Source organism: Equus caballus, chromosome 3 (genome assembly GCF_041296265.1).
Source record: "Equus caballus isolate H_3958 breed thoroughbred chromosome 3, TB-T2T, whole genome shotgun sequence".
In the NCBI taxonomy this organism is placed as follows: Eukaryota; Metazoa; Chordata; class Mammalia; order Perissodactyla; family Equidae; genus Equus; species Equus caballus.
Genome location: NC_091686.1, coordinates 50,275,628 through 50,295,680, shown reverse-complemented (window position 1 = coordinate 50,295,680; position 20,053 = coordinate 50,275,628). Strand labels below are relative to the sequence as shown.

At 35.1% G+C, this 20,053-nt stretch overlaps 1 protein-coding gene across 5 annotated transcripts in view; it reads left to right on the top strand.

Annotated features, from left to right (window-relative positions):
• Positions 1 to 19,783, top strand: part of SMARCAD1 (SWI/SNF-related, matrix-associated actin-dependent regulator of chromatin, subfamily a, containing DEAD/H box 1) — a 79,308-nt gene extending 59,525 nt beyond the window's left edge. For all 5 annotated transcript variants that reach the window (XM_005608614.4, XM_005608616.4, XM_005608615.4 and 2 more), the window contains 14 exons: positions 1,895 to 1,985; positions 4,710 to 4,809; positions 5,522 to 5,581; positions 5,690 to 5,765; positions 6,863 to 6,998; positions 7,528 to 7,665; positions 8,914 to 9,009; positions 9,107 to 9,224; positions 9,445 to 9,566; positions 10,879 to 11,067; positions 11,671 to 11,789; positions 12,937 to 13,119; positions 13,979 to 14,088; positions 18,440 to 19,783. In XM_005608614.4, the coding sequence (XP_005608671.1) occupies positions 1,895 to 1,985; positions 4,710 to 4,809; positions 5,522 to 5,581; positions 5,690 to 5,765; positions 6,863 to 6,998; positions 7,528 to 7,665; positions 8,914 to 9,009; positions 9,107 to 9,224; positions 9,445 to 9,566; positions 10,879 to 11,067; positions 11,671 to 11,789; positions 12,937 to 13,119; positions 13,979 to 14,088; positions 18,440 to 18,501 (1,600 nt within the window). In that variant the 3' untranslated portion in view covers positions 18,502 to 19,783. The remainder of the gene's footprint in view (positions 1 to 1,894; positions 1,986 to 4,709; positions 4,810 to 5,521; positions 5,582 to 5,689; positions 5,766 to 6,862; positions 6,999 to 7,527; positions 7,666 to 8,913; positions 9,010 to 9,106; positions 9,225 to 9,444; positions 9,567 to 10,878; positions 11,068 to 11,670; positions 11,790 to 12,936; positions 13,120 to 13,978; positions 14,089 to 18,439) is intronic.
• The last annotated feature ends 270 nt before the right edge of the window (positions 19,784 to 20,053 follow it).

The following is a 20,053-nucleotide window of genomic DNA, read 5'->3' as shown; positions in this document are numbered from 1 at the left end:
ATTGACGTTGGGATAGCATGTTGGCCATTCAATGCATTTATAAATAAGTGATGTTCATAAGCCTACCTTATCAAGTTTCATCATTTTCATGAAATGTGAAGTTTATGTATATGGGATGTCCAAGATATTGGAGAGGACTCAGAACAATCATAGGGAATTCAGTTTTGGTCATAGAGTGGGTGGGTCAGAGAGAGAGAACATTCTCATGTTTGCTCTGTAGTGGCTAAAGGCTGAGGTCTGGGTAAGACCGGGATTGGATACCACCCTGTGCCACTGCAGGCGTGGATTTGGATAGCTTGTGACCTTGGGCAAGTAACTTTACTTCTCTGTCCCAGAGAACTTCTCGTCTGTAAAATGGGGATAATAATAGTATCTACTTTATAATGTAGGTTAAATAAAGTAATAATTCATGTAAAACCCATCGTATAATGTCTGGAATATGGTAAACATTCCAATATTGGCGTTTGCTCTTATCGCTACTGTAATAGAAAGAATTCCTTTGTATCTGGAAATTAAGATATCTGTGATAGTATGTTATTTATTATTAGTTTTGTAGTCCAAGAAGGCAAAGACATTTTAAAAAATGAAATGTAAAGACTTAAGCAATACTACTGAGTTTTTCCTACCTATACTTTTAATTTTTTCAAATGAGACGTGTTTTATAGATTGCACATCCCAGAGTTGAGACATAGATTCTGATTTAAGATGGATATCTTTCCCCTCCATCTCTTTTACCTCTGTTCTAATTAAGATGTCTTGATTTCGGAATTTGATCCCTTAACCATTTATTATACCATAGTTATGTCCAGACCCCTTCCCTGTGTGCACATAGTCTGTGTAACAGGAAATTAAGGGGACAAGATAAAAGCTGGAGAATGGAAGGCATGGCCTTGTCCTAGGTTTTCATGTTAGTGTGGGGTGTGTGCTCTCCTAGTGATCATGAGACAAAGATCCACGTGAGAGAGACTTCCCGAGTTAAAATCTTAGCCATAACACTTTGTAGCTGTGGAACCTCAGGAAAATTACTGAGCCTCATGCTTTTTCATCTGTTAAAATGATGATAATACTTACCTTTATAGAATGTTACAAGATTAAATGAGGTGATGCTGGAAAGTGATATCTTTGTGTATCTGTAATTAATAGATGTTTAGTAAATAACTGTTTTTAACCACTTGAACTTTTTAAAAAAACTATTGTTTTTGTCCATTATCACCCTCCCATTAATACCTTCCAAACAAGTTATTCCCAGGGATTAATCTGTTTATATATTTCCAAATTAAATAAGATTTTTGAGACTTATCAGGTATTTTCTACTCACTGTTGTTCATTGATGTCTAGCAAATTTACATTTATACGTAGTTCAAACAGATACACACATACATCACATGCCAGAACTATCCATGCCACTGACATTAGAGGTGATTGGCATTCATTCAGAAAATGTTAAATCAGCCTGGCAAAGTAGCACATTTTACTTGTGTTTTTATCTGAATACTTTAAGTTCCTTAATGGGCTAAAATCCAAATCAGTACAGTACAATTTTCTAGTGTAAATGTTAGTAATATGTTATCATAGTTAATACTCTGATCATTTGTGGAACTGGTTAATTTGGTGACATACATTATTACATTATATTTTGTAATTCTTACTGCCAGAAGAAATAAATGAACATATAAGAGAATTAAATTTGAGAAGATAAAAAAACTGTATTATGTTTTGGGCTCATTTTCTTAAGTAAATATAAATAGCTTATGACAGTAAGTTTAAAGGTAAGACTAGACCTAGGTAATTCAGTTTGTGTGTGCATTGTAGACCTAAACCTCACGTCAGGAAATGAGTGGAGGAAACTCATGAAGTATAAATCTATAATATTTGGTAACTCTCTCTTTACCAGTTTGTCACTCAAGCCCTATCAGAAGGTTGGTTTGAATTGGCTGGCGCTGGTACATAAACATGGACTTAATGGCATTTTGGCGGATGAAATGGTAAGTAGTACTCTATTTCTAGGATTTGTCATTAAAAGACATCCGTGCTGTCATTTAAAAGATGAAATTTTCTCTTGACTCTGTAGTTGACTGTTCTCACCTCAGTCTCTCCTGTTGCCTGTCTTAGCTCTAGCCTCCTCACTGCGCCCCCCAAAATGAAAGTGGGTTTGTAGCCTTTCAGATTACCAAATTAGCATATGAGTTTAAAAATTAGACATCATGTAAAAATACCAAAAAATGTCAAAATCACCTGTAATCCTACCACCTTAAGTACTATTTTGGTGTATTTCTTTCTAGATTATTTTCTTCTGCAGATGTATGTTTGTGTGTGCATACATCGATCCATACATACATATACATATATATCTAATACTAAATGATGCTATATTATATGGGCTTTTGTATAGCTGCCTTTAAAATGTATCATAGATACCTGTCCTTGGCAGTGAGTAAACCCACAGCAACATCATCACCATCATTTCTGCCATTTTACTTTTATTAGGTTTGTCTGAGTTTCTCTTCTTTCCCAAATCACAAATGCTTGAAGCTAAGCTTAGGAAGTTCATTACAGCCAGTAGTCCAGGTATTGTCACAGAGAAACTTGATATTTAATCTAACCTTACCTTCCTTCTTCCGGCTATCCTTTTTGAAAAGTGTTTGTTAAAAATGAGTCATGTTCGGGGCCAGCCCGGTGGCACAGTGGTTAAGTTTGCACGTTCCGCTTCAGTGGCCCAAGGTTCGCCAGTTCGGATCCCAAGTGTGAACCAGTTGTCAAGCCATGCTGTGGCAGATGTCCCACATATAAAGTAGAGGAAGATGGGTACAGATGTTAGCCCAGGGCCAGTCTTCCTCAGCAAAAAGAGGAGGATTGGCAGCACATGTTAGCCCAGGGCTAATCTTCCGCCAAAAAAAAATGAGTCATGTTCAGTGGAGAAAATATTTATTGACTATATATGTATTACATTGTGTATAGATTTCTAAAATAAAAATTAATGAGGAAAATGACCCTTGTTCTCTAGTTAGTGTCTAGTAATCTTTAGTACTTTAAGACTATTCCCACATGTACATGATACAAAGATGCACACACATCAAACAAGGATGCTGTTTATCTGATAGAAAAGTGAATAATATATGCAGGATTTCAAAATAGTTATAGAAATTAGTTTAGAGTATAGAATGTTTACAGTTGTCAGAAACTGGACTTGGGAATCAAATCTGAGTTTTGGGTACCAACTTTGCCTTTCATGGGCTGTCTAATCCTTATCAAATGACCTAATCTCAAGCCACTGTTAATAAAACCTAGGTAGTTTTTATATTATAAGATTATATTTAGTATCAAATGAGGTATGTTATGCGAAACTATATTTGTAACCTGTAGAGCACAGTATTTATAAGTTATTATCTTAGTTTGCTAGGGCTGCCGTAACAAAACACCAAAGACTAGGTGACCTAAACAGAAAGTTATTTCTTACAGTTTTGGAGGCTGGAAGTCCAAGATGAAGGTGTTAGCAGGTTTGGTTTCTCCTGAGGCCTCTCTCCTTTGTTTGCAAGTGTCCTTCTTACTGTGTCCTCACATGGCTTTTTCTCTGTGCATGCACATCCCTGGTGTCTCTTTCTCTTCTTTTAAGATGAGGATTGGGTCCCCATCCTTGTGACCTCATTTAACCTTAATTACTTTCTTGAAGGCCCTGTCTCCAAATACAGTCACATTAGGGGTTAGGGCTTCAGCACATGAATTTGGAGTAGGGGCGGGGCTGGCAATTCAGTTGGTAATATTTAGCTCCACTTAGAAGTTAACTACCTCAGTAGGCTTTTTAAAAAAGAAAAAAACCCAGTGCTTTATTGATATATAATTTACCTGCAGTTCAGCTTAGTGACTTTTTACATATCTGTACACCCATGTGAGCACTTCCCAGATCAACATTTCTCTCATCCCAAAAAGCTTCCTCATGTTCCTTTTCAGTCATTACACCACCCCTGATACCTGTCAACACAGGTTAATTTTTTCTGATTTTGAACTTGATATAAATAGAACCATACAGTATCTACCATTTGTTTCTGGTTCATTTGGTGCCTCATAAAGTTACTGAGATTCACCCATGTTCTTAAATGTATCAGTAGTTTGTGTGTTTTATTGGTGTGTGGTAATAGTATAAATAGGCTACAACTTGTTTATTCGTTCTCCTGTTGATGGAAATTTAGGTTATTTCCAGTGTTTGGCTATTATAATAAAACTACTATGAACATTCTTACCCAAATCTTTTGTGGACATACGCTCTCATGTCTCTTGAATATATTAGGAGTGGAATTGCTGGGTAATAGAATAGACATATATTCAAACCCAGTTAGTCATTGGAACATTGTCCTCAGTCTGTCTAGTGTTTATTAACCATTTGCTTTATATAAAACAATTACCAAGATTATATCCTTTATATACAATGCAAAGGTCTTCCATATTAATGTGCGTCCCATATTAATTAGCAGCTGAGATACATCCCGCTCACTAAACTAAGTTGTAGTGTCACTTGGAGATTGTGATCTGTTTTGTTTTATCTGTCATTGAGAACTAAGATCATAGTAGAAATTCTCATAGAGTTGCATTATGGGGAATCAAAAATAAATAAAACTAGAAATTCACTTTTTTCTTTTGTATTTTTCCAGTATTTATTTGGTTTTTGTTTATTTTTAAATTTCATATATTGTCTTTTAAACTTTCAATTTTAGGGCCTAGGAAAAACTATTCAAGCCATTGCATTCCTGGCATACCTCTATCAGGAGGGTAATAAAGGTCCTCATTTGATCGTTGTTCCAGCATCAACTATAGGTTTGTAATACTGTGGACAGCCGTCCTTGTCTGTATAGTGTTTTATATAGGGAAAAGAAAAACCATGCGTGTATGTGGGATTTCTTAGTTTTGGAGGTGAATGTTAATTTCTATGGTCTCCTTACACCTGTTTTCCCCTTGTAGGTATGTGTGTGTTTGATTGTACTGAAAGTCTTTTAAAAGAAAATAAATCAAATTTAAGTCAGTTATTTAGCTTGTAAATTATTACAGATCAAGGGCCGTTTGATAGGATCATTTATTTTGTTTTGATAATATTTTTAAATTGCTTTAACGAGTAACTAAGAGAAACTAAGTGCTTTTAAATATGAAAGTAAACATTTATTGAATGAGAAGTATGCAGTTCATTCCCACTCAGATTACTTTTCCCTTCTTTCTCAATTGATTGGATGTAGAGCAGAATAAGAGAACGTTTATACACATGAACATGACCCCAAAAAATCTCTTTCAGTTAGAAATTAATATCATCTATAAAGATAATGGTTGGTCCTCTGCCCTTCATTTTGATGCCACCTCAAAATCATTTTAATCATCAGGAGTAAAATTGTGAAGGGTCTGTGATTTTAAAAAGTCATCTTGTATTATTTTATAAGAGGACAGTTTCTGGGTATAACTTGCCAAAGTTCAGTGTTCATTTCACTGCGCGCACGTCCCCTATAACAGCAGGTGCGAGTAATATCTCTTTTGTTCATAGATAACTGGTTAAGAGAAGTTAATTTATGGTGCCCCACTTTAAAGGTGCTCTGTTACTATGGTAAGAAAATGTCATTTTCCTTTTAATTTTGGAAATTTTAAAAAATCCTAATAGATAATAAAGTACAAAAAATACAATCAGTATGTGTGTATTGTTTTTAAATTCTAGGTTCTCAAGAAGAGCGTAAACAGATTAGGTATAACATTCATAGTAAATATGAAGAATACAATGTAATTGTGACCACGTAAGTATTGAGAAAAAAAAATTTTTGGAAAAAACGTTTTGTGCAGCCCACCAATAATTTTTTAAAATCTTTAAAAATAGTAGTAGTAATATGAGGGAAAGTCTGTGCTAAGAACAATGCAAATAAAGTAATGGAATGACTTATGTTGGGGATTCAGACAGTTTTCAGTTTGGTGTATAACACCAAGATAGCAGATTTTGCTAGTACATTAGGTGATTGACAGTGCTTATAAGACAGTTTTCATAACTTGATTAAAAAGCATAATCTTATAATAAAACTCTCATTTAAACTTGAAGTAAAATCTAAGATATCCCACCAAAATGATTGATAAATATTATAGCTTATAAACAAGTGTTACTAATAACTATGAAATCTCTCTTAATGAAAAATTTGAGTTAGAATAGAAATAAGGATGGAAAATATACATTGAATAAGTTAATCATTCCTTGGTAGTGACTATTCGGCTTAAATATCTAGCAGAAAACTTAATGCTCTCGTGTTGCAATTATTTTATAGGTTATTTCAGGCTTCATTGTAGCTGTCACTATGTGGTTATTATTTCTCTCTACTGACTTCTATAGGAGGCCATGATTAAAAGAATTCATCCAAAATTTGTCTTAATAAAGTGGACCCCATTTTCATATGTAGTCTTGTACTGCTGGCTGCTATTAACTCTCATTTCTTGGATCTACTCTATTAGTTTAACACAGTAGTATTAAGTTCTCAACTGAAATGTCTAAGCTTCGTGTCCTTTTTCCCTGCTTCTTCATAAAATATAACAGTTCATGAAGTAAAGTGTATAACAATGGCAGATTACATATAAATTGTACCCAAATTGACCTCATCTTAGTTGTGTATAACATTGAAATTTCTTTAGCTACATATTGCATCTTTTATAACTTAGTTAATGTACATCAATAATTATTGGATACAAGTGCATCAGTGTTTATTTGAGCATCAGCTGTGTCTGGTGGTATCTTTTAGATACTGGCTATTAGAAATGTCTAAATAAAAATAATTTTAGAAAACCTTAAGTCCCACTAGAGTCCAGCCTCTTAGCAGTATAACGTTAGAGATTTCTTTTTCTTTGGTGACAGGTATAATTGTGCAATCAGCAGTTCCGATGACCGTAGTCTATTTCGACGGCTGAAACTTAATTATGCAATTTTTGATGAGGGCCATATGCTGAAGAATATGGGCTCCATCCGATACCAGCACCTTATGACGATTAACGTAAGAGAGTGTTCTGTGAATTTTTCTGATTATGATAAAATTTTAGATTATGTATTTTAATGTATATAGTATTTTATATCAGGGGTCAGCAACTTTTTGTAAAGGGCCAGATAGTAAATATTCCATGCTTTGTGGGCTATTCAGCCTCTGTCACTTGTTCTCTGCTTTTTGTTTTCTGGGTTTTTTTAAACCCTTTAAAAATGTAAAAACCATTCTTAGCTCATGAGCCTCAACTTACCAACCACTGTTCTATACGATAAACTTTATGAATATCAACTATAATGTCTCTTCTTTCATTACCTCATAAAAGAGATATGAAGACACAAGTTACCTACTTAGAAAATGAAACCATTTGTTTCACATTCTGCCTTAAAGTACAATAGATAATTTTTGTAAATTACTAATCTTTTGTCACAGAATATTAGATTATTAATAATGGTTTTAATTTTTTTCTTTCCCACTGAGGACAGTAGACAAAAAGAATGTGGCTCTAAAAAAAACCTAATCTAAATTTCGTCTTCATTCACAGGCAAATAATCGTCTGCTACTCACAGGCACACCTGTCCAGAATAATCTGTTAGAACTTATGTCGCTGTTGAATTTTGTTATGCCACACATGTTTAGTAGTAGCACCAGTGAAATACGAAGAATGTTTTCTTCTAAGACAGTAAGCATAAATTCATATTTTATCCAAAATAGGATATTTTGTGTTTTACCTGGGCCATTTTTCTATGTTGTCTCTTTTTCCTGTTTTCATTGTGCATATACACTATGAAATAAGTTTAAGTAGTTGATATCCCTTTATTTGGATGAGTTGGGAAGTCGCCCACAATACAGTGGAAAATAATGACTTCTATAACCAGTATCTAAAAGTTTTGGTTTTTAATATCCTAATTTTCTTAAGAATGATAATTTTAAATTAGTAGAGAGCTCAGATATGTAGTATGTGGGGAAAGTTTGAGCATTGTATATTCTTTATTAAAATTAGTCAAGTAAATTAGCATTTTTTTAATGGGTAAAATGTAGAACTGGGCAGAGGTAGATTATCTAGAAAATTCCTCTACTGGGAAAGAAGTACCGTTTTGAAATAAAAGTCCGTAAATACAAAAGTAACAATTTCCAAAAGTTACAGTAACGAAATCCTATCTAGAAGAAAACCTGGTTAGTTTTCTCTCTGTTGCTTAGCAAAGGTATAGTATAATTTTCAAGAACGCCCAAATTTTCTAGTACAGTGATGTTTATCTAGATTCTTGACTCTCTCCCAAGTCACATATATTTTGCAAGAGTTTTCTATGATATTCTTTCACTGCAAATTAACTGCCTTTTTTTCACTAATCTGTTTCCTCCCACTTGATAGCCTGGCAGATCACAGGATATTGGAGATCTCCTTCACATCTTAGAATAAAAGTCCACTTCTTTAATTCTCCAAAACTAACAGGTTTTGACTAGGAAACTATCCTCATTTTTTAGACCACATGCTCTAGCTTTCTTTTGGGACCATTTTCCACAAATAAATACAAGTTTTCTGCCTTTCTCTCTCTCTCTCTTCCCTCTACCCACCCCCCACCCTCCAATCCCTTACACACACACACACACACTTTTTTTCATGAGAGTTATCTAGGTGATCAGTAATGACTCCTCAGTTAATGACTTCTGAACACCAGCCTAGCACAGTTCAATTTCGTTACCTCAGCAGAGTACACGATTACGTTTCACAAAACCTCAAAAAACATGTGGAGCCTTAAGAAGTAGATTATAGTCCAAAATTCGAATATGAAGTTCCGTCTAGGATGAATTGAGTTTCTGGGGAAAATAACTCAGATTGTAGTGAGGGAGATTTTCATGTTATTTAATATTGTTATTGTGATCATTTAAATGAATAATTTTTAAAAGAGTATGTTCTTATTTTACTTAGAAATCAGCAGATGAGCAAAGTATTTATGAAAAGGAGAGAATAGCACATGCAAAACAAATTATAAAACCATTTATTCTCAGAAGAGTAAAAGAAGAGGTAACTCTTATTTGCATCTATTTTATTATGATTGGTTTTTAACACTCTGTTTTCCTCTTTATTTGGATGATGTGCTTCAGCTGTTTTTCTTTCTCAGGTTCTCAAGCAGCTGCCCCCCAAGAAGGACCAAATCGAGCTGTGTGCAATGTCAGAGAAGCAGGAGCAACTCTATTTGGGTCTCTTCAACAGATTGAAAAAATCTATCAATAACATGGGTATAATCTGCTTGTCACAATTTTATGTGAAAAATAATCCTGTGCTGGGGCTGCATTTTGTCTAGTCACGTGATAGTGGGATTTGCTCATTTTAGAAAATTAGTTGGAATTTGAAGAACTAATTTTAAAACTTTTTGTTTGCATTGAGATGTATTTCAACAAACAGCTGTCAGCTTCATTTTTGTTTTTTTTTTTTTAATGTGTATTCTTTGGATCACAGAAAAAAACACAGAAATGTGCAATGTCATGATGCAATTGAGAAAAATGGCCAATCATCCTTTATTACATCGCCAATATTACACAGCTGAAAAACTCAAGGAAATGTCTCAGCTTATGCTAAAGGTAGGATTTCATATTATGCTAACATTAAGCTTTATTAACACTATTAAACATGAAGTTAAATTGTTAGGCTAGAAATCAGATCGTTAAATCTAATGAACATATTGACCCTCGAACCACACAGTTAAGGAAACATTTTTTTTCTTTTGGTGAGGAAGATTGGCCCTGAGCTAACCTCTGTTGCCAGTCTTCCTCTTTTTTTGCTTGAGGAAGATTGTCACTGAGCTAACATCTGTGTCAGTCTTCCTCCATTTTGTATCTGGGATGCCACCACAGCATGGCTTGATGGGCAGTGTGTGGGTCCACACCCAGAATCTGAACCTGCGAACCCCGGGCCATCAAAGTGGAGCACACGAACTTAACCACTGTGGGCAAACAGGCCAACCCTGCTCCAGAAAAATATTTTTAAGACAAAGTTTAAGATAATTTGGGGGAGCTTAAGACAGGCTGACAATCTGCATCAAGTCAGCAGACTATGACCTTAGGGCCAAATACATCTGTGACTGTTTTTGTAAGTTTTTATTCTAACCCAGCCACACACTTTTGTTTCTGTGTTGTCTCAATGCTTTCTCAAAACAAGGATGGAGTTGAGTAGTTTTGAAACAGATCATTTTGACTACAGAGCCTAAAATATTTACTGTCTTGCCCTTTACAGAAAAACATTGCCAGCTCCTGATCTAGACTTCCATAATGTACTTCTTTATTTTATTTATTCCTTTTTTTACCAAAAAGATCTCTCAGATTTTATGTCTTGGCTAGTGAGTCATTTCTCCCCACTTATTTTCTTCTTTTTCTTTCTTCTTTATCATATTTTGTCTATAGTTTTAGCCAATACTCTTTATTTTTGCTATGTTCTCCCTTATTTCTCCATATAGAGTTTTGTGTTGAAAGCAACCATTTGCTTTTTAATTTTTTTAATATTATTTTAAACTTATGGTAGGTTTCAAACATGTGAAAATAGAGAGAATTGTATAACAAAATCCTCTGCCAGTGTGGCCATCACTCATTTTCTACAGTTATCGTCTGGCATGACTCTACTGTGGTTTCATCCATACCCCTCCTGGGGATTTTGAACCAAATTCTAGGCAGTATTTCATCTGTAAATATTTCAGTATGTTATCTTTAAAACAGTAAGAACTTTTCTCCCTTGATTTTACCTAAAAAATGAAAATTAATTTCCTTTGCTAAACTCTGTTGCACTAAAATGTTCTTTGATTTAGATATTTTATCAAATGTGAACAATTCTATTAGGTTTTTCTGATCGTGTTATAAATTATTTTATATTGAAGTGTATATTGTTTTGTTTTGTTTTGAGGAACCTACACATTGTGAGGCTAACCCAGACCTGATCTTTGAAGATATGGAAGTTATGACAGACTTTGAATTACATGTACTTTGTAAACAGTATCGACACATTAATAACTTCCAGTTAGACATGGACTTGATTTTAGATTCTGGAAAATTCCGAGTTTTAGGCCGCATCTTGTCTGAATTAAAACAGAAGGTATTAAAGAAGAATGCTGCTCCTTTTGTATTATCCACTTAGTTAAACTTCTTGAAAACAATTCTGGCATGATTTTACTTTCCTGAAGCTTTAGCCTGTGCTTTTCTGCAGTCTCCTAGAAACTAGTGTTTTGAGCATTTTTTGGATATATTTGGGCATATGTTTTCCTGAATACTTTTCCTCCATTAAACCTCAGAAAGAAAAATAGAAGTTAGTAGAATACATCTATGTTGATGTTTTTAAAAAGTGATCTTGTCATCATTTCATAGCTGGTAATCTGTATGATTGCTTCAAAATGAGTATTTTGAAGCTACTGTTAAATGGTAGTACAGTTTGTGTGTGAAGTAGCTTAAAATTGTAGGATCGCAATCCAAGTAGTGCTTTCCTAGCTATTCCCATTTACTATCCTTAAAAGTCAAAACTGAGAATTAAACTTTAGGTCTGAAGTTTAGAAGTTAAGGTAATTTATTTCTATATAATTTAAAACAAGAAATTTACCCTAGCTATGATTACTTGATTTTTATTAAAGAAGTACTTAGTCATTAGATACTTATGTCTGATTTTATTTTTCCATTTGTCTAATCCATGTCTGTATTTTCACAGGGCGATAGGGTTGTATTATTTAGCCAGTTTACCATGATGCTGGATATTTTAGAGGTTCTCTTAAAACATCATCAGCATAGATACCTCAGATTAGATGGAAAGACTCAGATTTCTGAAAGGTTGGTATACTTCACTTTGGTTTCAGAAAATCTCTCTCTACCTTACCCTCAAATGGGAATAAATGTTAGAATTTTAAATGTCTAGAGCGTTTGATAGAATTGTATTGCTTGCTTACTTCAAGTCATTACATTAGATGAGGAAAATTTTCTTTTAATTTTTTGGTCTGAGTTGCATACAAATAGATTTTTAAACAGCTATTAGAATTGTATACTCATCAGTTTTTTCCCCTAACTTTAAAAATCATTCAAAGTCTGAAGTGCCTTATCTTTAAACCAAGGTTGTTTTAAAATCTTGGGCTTTTCACATTTTCAGGGTAATTGACTAAGTTTGGTTAATTCTTTTTTAATTCCCAAAAGTTAAAAAGGTTATCTTAAAAATAAAAAAAAAGGAATGCTTTTTCTACTGTGGTTCAACTGCATGGCATCTTTTGGGTTGTTATTTTTTCCTGTGTTAGAGTAAGGATAGAAGTCCTGCTAGAAGAGAAGAATACACCCCTGTGGTTTGATCCTGAGATCTTAGCTCATCGGGTCTAGTATCTGCAAGTAGCAGCTGACAGACTTCTGAGAAGGTTAAAGATGGAAAAGCCACAGCAGAACTTAGATAAGCCAGAAGTCATTAAACAAAGGACAAAATGGTCCTTTAGGAATTAATCATATTTGAAGAGTTGAATTAAAGTAAGAAATAGTAGGGAGATAAATAGTATAGAAAGGAAGTTGGCGAACTGAGAAAGTTTTCAATAAAACAGCTACAGGAAAATAATGCTGAGAGCGGGTATTTACATCTTCAAGTTTATTTTTTATGTGATGTGATTATTTTCAGTTCTTTTTGTTTTTGTTTTTGTTTTTGTTTTTTGAGAAAGATTAGCCCTGAGCTAACATCCGCTGCCAATCCTCCTCTTTTTTGCTGAGGAAGACTGGCCCTGAACTAACATCCGTGCCCATCTTCCTCTATTTTATGTGGGACGCCTGCCACAGCATGGCTTTCGCCAAGCAGTGCCATGTCCACACCCGGGATCCGAACCAGCTAACCCTTGGGCCACCAAAGCGGAACGTGTGAACTTAACCACTGCACCACCAGGCTGGCCCTGTTTTCAGTTTTAATCGTATACTTTTTAGTGAAATTTAACCTAATATATTTATCTTACAGGATTCATCTAATTGATGAGTTCAATACCGATATGGATATCTTTGTGTTTCTGCTGTCAACAAAAGCTGGTGGTCTAGGAATAAACCTGACTTCAGCAAATGTTGTTATACTTCACGATATTGACTGTAATCCTTACAATGACAAACAAGCAGAAGATAGATGCCATAGAGTAGGCCAGACTAAGTAAGTGTTTTCAGTTGAAATTTATTTTTAATTAAATGACAGTTTAATTTGTCTAGAATATTAGAATATAGTCTGTCAGATGCCCTGCCTTAGTTTTTATATTTTCAGGAAAATGTGGCTGCTGATGTATTCTATATCAGCAGTGTTGCATGTGAACTCCACTGTGAACCTATTCATTTTCTAGTAATTAAAATAACCTCCTACCCCTACCCCAAATAGTTCTGCCGCTAATGAAAATGAGGTATTATCAATGATCCTGCCCCTTTGAAAAAGATTAATAATTGAAAAGACTTGCTTATTAACCATCTAAGAGCCAGATAGACTTGGTAATATACATACTATTGCTACCCTGTTACCCTTGAGAAAATTGATTATTTCAATTGTAGCTATTTCAGATGAAGTTGAATTTTGACACTGGTCACAGGACCATAAAGGGGTAAAACTATTATAATTCAACTCTCCTTTCACATGTATAGAGTAGACAGTCAATGTTTTCTTTGTGGAACATTGTACTGTATTTCCAAAAGACATCGATATATTCATTTATGAACCAAATATTTATCGGCACCTTATCAGGAATCTGATAAGCAAAGCATTTTCCTTTTTAAAATGGGATACCTAGTTGAACCCAGAATTGTTTGTTGTAATATAGGTTTACTAATAATTTTTACTAGGAAAAGATGTTTAAAAGTGACATGCTCAGAAAACATAGTTTGAATAAAATGAGAATTTATGGATATATTTGTTACACAATTTTCAAATTAGTCTTATTGAACTCTAAAATGATTTATACAGTTTATATGTAATCCAAATAGTTTTATATTAAGTAACCAATGGACATATCTTGTATTTTCCTTAGAGAAGTACTAGTTATAAAATTAATAAGCCAAGGGACGATCGAAGAATCCATGCTAAAAATTAACCAACAGAAATTGAAACTAGAACAAGATATGACCACAGTAGACGAAGGTAAGTTGTTTATAAGCAGAAACTTAAATATTTATTTATATGAAAAGGCGTCAAGTTAGCGGTAGCAAGGGGATAACAAAGATGGTCTGAGCCCTTAACTGGCGCACAGTTTAGGGTGGCCTCGGGGAAGCCAAGCATGCTCATCTCAGAAGTCCTGCAGTAACCAAGGTCATTTTGCCAGAATTGATATAAACACTTTGATTTTGGAAAATTCTGTCTCTTCCATGCCTTATCTCTGACACCAGAACATCCTGGGAATAAATTAAAATTGGATCTATAATTTTATCCACAGTTTTATGATTTACTTAATAGATAATATTTGTGAATCCGGAGATTTAAAATACATGGCATGATATTAACTTATTATCTAAAATTTACATTAATTTCATTTTGAATAGCAAATATTTATTACACGAGTGCAATAAAATGCATTTTTTCAAAAATTTGTTAATTTCAGATTGAAGTGGTTAGGTACCAGAGGGAACCCTCAAATAAGAAAACCTCCACTCCACCTTTTTGAAAAGAATAATTTTTGAAGTTTAAGATTATTTATATTTATATTTTATTTTTATTAAGATTTTATTTATTTATTTGTATATACATTTGAAAAGAGAATGCGTTCATGTAGTTCAAAATTCAAATGATACAAAAGGGCAAACCAAAGCCACCTTCCTGCCCTGTCACCAGCTTCCCTTTCATGAACGTGACACATTAGGGTTTTTAGTGCATGACCACTTATTTTATGCAGATATAAGTAAATAAGTGTATATGTTATTTTTCCCTTTTACACAAGTTAGCATGCAATCTTCTGCATCTTGCTTTTCTTATTTAATGTTAAATTTAATTGGAAACAAGCAATTATATCAGTATTCTGATAAATAAGGATATTCCTATTACTGATAATGGTTCATTTCCACTCAGCAGACTTCCATTGAATATTTACTATGTCCCAGTATCTTGTTAGGCACTCTGTACTATAAAGAGATCAATTCATTTTCATCTGTCATCAGAGAGGAAGACAGATGATGAAACTAGTACGTGGCCTTCCTGTATAGCCTTTGTTTTGGGGTGCTGTGCCAGCTTGGGGAGGTGGCCATTACAGAAAGTTTGAGTAAGAAGCAACTGAGTTAGACCTTTAAGGGTGAGGATGAGTAGATAGATCATAACTTAAACAATTAACAGCAGTTTCTAGGCTTTGTGTGGAGATGGCAACTTGTAATTTCAGGTTATTCAGCCAAAGCAATATAGTGAACTCGCAAGGCAAGTTCCACTAGGCAACATGTTTTCCTGATTATTTTGTTTAGGGAACCGTTTCAAATTTAGTAAAGCAATTAAATACCTAGGTTAAATTCTCTTTTAGCAATGCTAGCAAACATCCAGATATATAAATTTTATCCTAACAGTACGTTTTTAAATAGAACCATCATAGTTACTTAATTTGGGGACTCAGCTGTTTGACTGTTGGACAGACTCCAAACTGTCTTGCACTGTCTTTAAGTATCTTTAACTATAGGTCATTTCTCATGGGCTAGTTTTTCCCCAGAAAGATGCTCTCCCCTCTCTTCGGAAGTGAGGACGGTGAGAGAGGTGCATAAGCCTGCTGGCTGCGTTCTTATAGCTGAGGGACGTGGGGGAGAGGAGGTAGTTGCCATATTCACATGGGTAGCTTTCCTGATCCAGTACAGCTTCGCTGTCCTCTGATGTCCCGGTGTCCAGCATTCCTGTGGTTCACATTTTCCAAAAAGTCAGGCTTTGCACATCTGGGGTAAATGGCTGCTCTGCGGGGCAGGCTTTAGGAGTCGCCCCTCTTTAACCTGCTTTTTAGCTCCATGTGTCCCCCACCTTTCAGAAGCACCCATGGCCTCCATGTCCTGAGCTTCAGTGGGGAGGGGATTCTGAGTATAAAGGAGCCTTCTTGCATTTCTCAGCTGCAGGCACCTAAGTTTTTGCTTTGCCTCTTCTACTAAAGTCAGTTTCCATTGTTCCATCTTCTTTTCATCTTCCAAATTTCTTGACCGCTTTCTCTCTCCACTGTTGTCTTTTTCTTCTGTTCTTTCTCATCAAGTGTCTGTTAAAACAGCAACTTACTTCAGCTCTGCTCTCAGGCCATTGGCTTTAAAATGTGTAGTTGGGAAGAATTTCCCCCCAGTTACCACTCTTCCCTTCTGCAGGAAATTTTCCTCCTTTGTCTTGTTAAAGCTATTTATATATATATCAGTTTTTCCCAGTATGTGTTTTATTTGGTAGACTAAGGATACAGAAATGCCTTTTATTTATTTAATCTCTTAACTATAGTGATTTTGTCTTTAGCTTTGCCCCTGGTTTCATTTAAATAATTTGACACCAACCTGGTGGGAGTCACGGATACCTTCCTTTGATGTCTCACAGTGCAGTCCTCTCCTCTGAACAGAGGGCATACCTGTCATTGAGCATGTATGTGCTTTATGTTAACAATCTGTATGACCGCCTTTCCATCAACCTGTGAGAGATTAGAGACCACGGTTCCTCTCAGATATGCTTGTCAGATTTTTGTTTCTACAGCTTGTCTTAGTGCTTCTCAAAGTGCAGTCTCTTGACCAGCGGCAGCAGCAGTACCACCTGGGACACTGCCAATTTGATATGCAAATTCCCAAGCCCATCTCCAACCCTGCTCAGTCAGAAACTGGGGATGGGACTCAGTCATCTGGTCGGTGTTTCTGATGCCTGCTAGTCAGAAACTGCTGCTTTGGAATAAGGTTGTGGGTTGGGTGTGAAGTGAGTGTTTTTGATGTCCCTTACTGGGATTACATTAATCAATTTTCTACCTTTTAAAACTTTTTTATTGTGGAAATTTTCATGCAAAAATGTTGAAAGCATATCGTGGATGAAAGTATAATGATCTAACAGTTGTAACATTTCAAGATGTTTGCTTCATCTACCTTTTTTTCCCAATGAACCGTTTCAAAGTCAGTTGTAGACATGACACTTCATTCTGAATATTTCAGCATATTCCTCTAAGTTGCCACAATACCATTATTACATCCAAGAAAATTGTCAGTAATTTCAAATATTATCATATATTATCCATATCCAGATTTTTTCCAATTATCCTCTTAATGTTTTTTATAGCTTTTTTTTAAAAAACAGGATCCAGTCAGAGTTCACACATTACATTTTATTGTACTGTATCTGTAGTATCTTTAGATTTAGAAGAGTGCCCTCACTGTTTCCTTCTTTTCTCCTCTCCCTGCCCTCCTCAGTAATAATGGATTTTGGAGAGTCTTATTGTCTTGTCGATTTGTATGCTTGTTGTCTTATTGTGTTCTGGATTTGTCCAGTTATTTACTCATGGTGTCAGTTAATTTAGGACAAGTTTCGCTTTAGATCTCATGGGCAGTTTTCAAGTCTGTGGATGAGCTTGGAGGCAAGGACGTCAGTGAGTTCCCTGAGAGTTCGTGCAGGAGTTTGTGTCCTGTACATACGTTTCTTCACTGCCAGGAGAAGAGCACGTAAAAGGACTCTCATAATTTTAGATTATAACTGAGGGGTGTGACAGAGAGGGAGAAAAGGAATTAGTTTTGCTGCTTTTTAGCCACATCTAATTTATAATATTATTCATGGCTATGAATGTACAAATATTTATGAATTGTCACCTATGCCATTATTATTGTAAACTAATACATCAGTTCAATTAAAAGCAATCTAAGTGATTAATTGACTTAAGGCTGACTACATTTTGTGCCACCTTGACACAGGATGTTTTCCACATCTTAGAATATCCTGAGTAATTCCTGGATAAATGTCTGGATACTGGGGCCCCATTTAATTGAAATATGGGGCAGACATTGGGAAAAGGCAATTTACAGTGGGTGCTTTAATCCTCGACTGGTGCGCTGTACTCAATATTGTGTAGACGTGCGGTTAAGTTCTAAGTCAGGATGTGTCTTTGGACTGAAAATAAGGGTGTAGATGAAATGATTTCTGTTCAGTTAGGATTTGAAAGCTTTACTGTCTTTGTTTTCACTATTCAGTTTGTTACATAAATGTTTTTGTTTAGGGAACCATATGTGCTATATGAGTAGGATATGATGCAAACTATATCTCTGTGTCTTTATAGATCTATATCTATATCTATATATCTCAAGTCAGAAACAGAAGCTGTCCATTGCGCTGCTGGCACTGCGACCACGAACACAGAGGCAGCACCCCTAATAGACGTAGGGATTTGGGGGGATTTTAACAGGGAGTGGCACTGAAGCACACGGAGCCTGGAAAGATAATTAGGAATTCACCAAAGGTAGAGAAAATTGGAGAGAGGATATATTTCATAAAATATGTTATTAAACTTTTAACTCCACTTTATGACCTGCAGGTGACGAAGGGAGTATGCCCGCAGATATAGCCACGTTACTAAAGACGTCAATGGGCCTGTGAGAGGAATTGTGAGTTCCTAACTGAAGAGGAAATATCAACTTGGTGCACTCAAGGACATTTACATTATGATGACCATGGGGTTTATGAACATTTATAACTTTTTATAATTTCCATATTACATTTCTCATAGTATGGACAACTTTTTTGCCACTAACTGAATTCTCCAGATGCTCACATGTGAAATTTCAAAAAAAGCCACAAATATGTAGTCCTAAAGATGTTGAATAATCATTTTACAAAACAGTTTTCTGAATGGGGATTAGTTGGTGATTGTTTGTAACAAATATGCTAATGCTTTAGAAATGTCAGTATTTTTGTAATTATTTCTACCTCTAAATATATATATATTGTCTTTCACTGGATAACGTGTGTAGATTTTTACATGTGCCTTATTTGACAATGCTTATGTCTTGTTCTTGCTTGTCTCATTTGAAGTTCTTTTTTATTATGTTAGTTTAAAGGATGCAGCTGTATAGATTCTATAGCTTTCATTTTATTGCTATTTGAAGCAGATGTTCACCACTGTCAACAAGAACTCAACCTGAATTTAAAGGTGGCATTCCATGTACTGACACCCCCAGGTCCTCCCGAGTACTTCTGTTCAAACAGGTTTGTTTGGCTAGGCACTAAGTTGTTTTCCAGTGAGTAGTAACTAAAGAAGCCCTTCCCTGGCTCCATGGGTTAACGCCTTCTGTTCATTTCCCGACTGCACTAACTGTGCTTGTTACTCTGCCTATTCTTGTGCATGTTTTCATTGATTTCCTTCTGGCTTTTGCTTCTCTTGAAACCGTTGCCCAGTCACTTCTGCTCCACTTCTCCTTCCTCTCGAAACAGTAGTTTATTCCTGCCACATCTCCACGTGTCAGCAAAATGTTGGTGACATTTTCTAGCCTGGCAGAACATATTAACAGGCTATTTCACTTCAAAGCAGACTGAAAGTGACTTCATGTTAAGGCAGCATTAGGTACTGCATGGAAATAGGTCATTAACTTTAAACTCTTACCAAAATATAGTTTACCAGTTTCCAGAATTTCCAGTACAGGACCTCCTGAAGAGAGAGCCATTGTTCAACTCCAATGCAGTGTGGGTGACAAAGTGAAATTTAGAAGTAAAGTTGTCTACTTGATATTTAACTCTTTATTAAATCTTTCTTTAAATTTTTGCCTGTCAGTCTATATTGCTGTTTTTATTATACATCAGTTTCTTTGTATGACTTGTGAGTTTCATGTGTTTTGTTTTTATTATGTAAATATCATTATAAATAAACTTATTTATAAATGAAGGATTTGTTGATTATTGGAGATTTTAGTTTCATGGCATCCTGACTTGCTGAGGTGCTAAGGGTAATAATCCTTTGAGCTTAGAAGGCTAATGAAGCCCTTGTAGTGCTTCAGATATTGTAGTCTGAAAACTCATGACTCAGTGGACTTCCAATCTTGAAGGTATACTGAACATATTCAATATATTTTAGCGTAATGGGGCTAAAAGGAATCTTCAAATATTATTACTATCTCCTCCTGCCTTGCAGTACCCAAATCACTTAGTCAAATTG